Below are 2,668 nucleotides of genomic sequence, written 5' to 3' on the forward strand. Positions count from 1 at the left end.
GAGAAACTTTCAATAATGTCCATTTTTTGTCTCATTGAAATGGTTCAATAATGTCCATTTTTTCCGTGTAGTTTGTTAAAAGCTAAATATACGGTTCCTTTGGATTAAGACCAAAAAGTAAACAAATATTAACAAATAATACAAACTAAAAACATTCAATAATGTCCATTTTTTCCGTGTAGTTTGTTAAAAGCTAAATATTCTTTATCATAAAAAAACACCCATAATTGATACAATAATATTCTTAATCAACATGACATTCAAAACTAATAAAAAAAACGTTAATAAGCTATAATCAAAGAACATAACAATCAAACCTAATTTAAAAAACCGCATCAAAACAATAATCAATCTCATTGAAATGGTGGCACAACCCATATAGGAGGTGACATAGCTTTGAAGTAAGATTTGTAATGACAATGAAGGTCGAAACTTTCCCATTTAACATTATAGATTCCTAAATCAAAAGGACCTTCAGGATAAGGATTAGGTTCATCGTCAAAATAATTATCAGAATAATAGATTAAATCTTTTTGTAAAGAATTTGAGAAATATGAAGCTGATATAGACGTTGAATCACCGTCACCCACAAATAAAATATTATCTCCCAAACTCTCAAGTTTCAACAAATGAATAAGCTTCTCACCTTTATCGTCTAATACCAATTTAAATACATGGAAATTTTTAGTACCTTTGTTTATATTGTCTTCCTCTCTAGTTATAAACCTTCTTACCATCCACAACTCTCCCTCCAAAGATTTCACTAGATAAGTTAGAGGAGAATAAATTTCATCTTCACTTGTTTCTAAAACAACATTTGGATTTCTTCTTTCCCTACCAAAAATGTCATGAGGATCACTTGAATAACAAAGTTCAAAAGAGACAATTTTTTTCCAACGATCTACCGCGTAAACCAAACCCTTGTAGAATGTAATATCAATGAAACCAAAATGGTCGTTTTCTTGGATGTATGTCCAAACCTCTTGTCCAGCTTTGATAAAAGCTAAAACACCACGATTAGTATAAATTGCTGCAACAACATAATCATCTGGACTTGTAATAGGGTCCACAGACAAAGTAACCTTATGAATGTTAAATTCGCAGTCTTTATATTGCATATAAATATCAATCCATGGTAAAATAATAGGAGCTACATCTTTAAAAGGATTCACCCATGTTATGATATTATCTGCATCCACTGTTGCAAGCCATCCATAGCTTGAGCCACAACATCTCTTTTTGTTAAGCATCGTCAACTCAAAGGGATACACTCTATTTGCTACAACACTATACAATTTTCGCTTCTCTGCGCTCTTCTCTGAAGGGATCATTAGCATAGGCAGCATATTACTTCTAAATTGGATGTTGTAGTGATGATTAAGCTTTGAAACTGAGTGCCAATTTTTGCAGACAGAACCAAACCAACCAAATGTGATAGGTTGGTTCTATTGACTTCTCAAGAATCAAATTCAGAGCAAGGGAATCTAAGTTTGCCCAATCTCGCTTCATCGCTATTGCTATATTGTGGCTAGGGTTTTTTTTACTGATTGAAAAGTAGCTATGTTTCTAGGTTTGCTTCATATATATATATATATATATATATATATATATATATATATATATATATATATATATATATATATATATATATATATATATATATATATATAAATTCAATCCGTTGTATATTCACGCAGAGGACAACAAGTTTGTTAACAGAATATTTAAAGATACTAATATTTAATGTTGTTTAAATAAAATATTATATAAATTTTAGATTTTGTTAAGATATAATATGAGATTAATTGTTATGTTAGAAAAGAAAAAGATTTTGTTAATGTTATTTAAAAAATATAATCTTTATCAACAAGTAACCGAACTAAAAAAAAGGCAATTAGTAAGCAATTGTTTGTTAATAACATACACGTAATGAGGTTGATTTTAAATAATAAAAAAAAAACACTAAATATTTGTTAACTTTTTTTTTCACAAATATATTTACTCTAGACTTTATATCGAAGATTTTTTTTATAAACAAAGATTATAATATAAGGAGTACACGGTATTCAATCCTTAATATATAAAGAGGACAATCCAAAATAAGGGAGAACATAACAAGCAGAAACTCATTAAAAGAATACCATATTGTGACACACATTCATAATAATGCCTTAATATTTGTCACTAAAAATACTTTTATCTATAGTTGCATAGTTATTCTATCACTTTTATCCTATTAGACAAAGAACATAGGATTGATTTTTTACTTTAAAACAAATAAAATTAATTCTATATTTTATATATTTAAAAATATATATTATTTTTGATCTTTTTAAATAATCAACATTTTTAAATTATATACTAAAATAATCAACATTTTAAAAATTTACCAAATTAACCAGATTTCAAACAAAAAAATGCAATTAAGAGATAGAGCTGTCAAAATGGGTTACCCGCTCTTAAACGAGCCGACCCTGACGGACCTCTAATTTTTTAGGATTGGGTCAAAAAAATCCTAATATAATATGAGTTAGAAAATTACTATCCGAACCCGACTCTAGATGGGCTTTGGGCTACCCGACCTTAAACGGATTTTTTCTAATAAAAAATTAAAATAAAACCTCATAATATTTATTATAAATGAAATTAAAAATTATATTATTTTAAA

General features: G+C 27.7%; 1 protein-coding gene across 1 annotated transcript; it reads right to left on the reverse strand.

Moving 5' to 3' along the window:
- Positions 1-353: 353 nt before the first annotated feature.
- Positions 354-1,346, reverse strand: LOC127123320 (uncharacterized). The gene has a single exon (XM_051053550.1). The coding sequence runs from the start codon at positions 1,344-1,346 to the stop codon at positions 354-356; it is 993 nt and encodes a 330-aa protein (XP_050909507.1).
- Positions 1,347-2,668: the final 1,322 nt, after the last annotated feature.

This window comes from Lathyrus oleraceus, chromosome 2, assembly GCF_024323335.1.
Source record: "Lathyrus oleraceus cultivar Zhongwan6 chromosome 2, CAAS_Psat_ZW6_1.0, whole genome shotgun sequence".
Lineage (NCBI taxonomy): Eukaryota > Viridiplantae > Streptophyta > Magnoliopsida > Fabales > Fabaceae > Lathyrus > Lathyrus oleraceus.

Coding starts and splice junctions, on each gene's coding strand:
- LOC127123320 (XM_051053550.1), bottom strand. CDS start 1,346: ATGCTGCCTATGCTAATGATCCCTTCAGAGAAGAGCGCAGAGAAGCGA.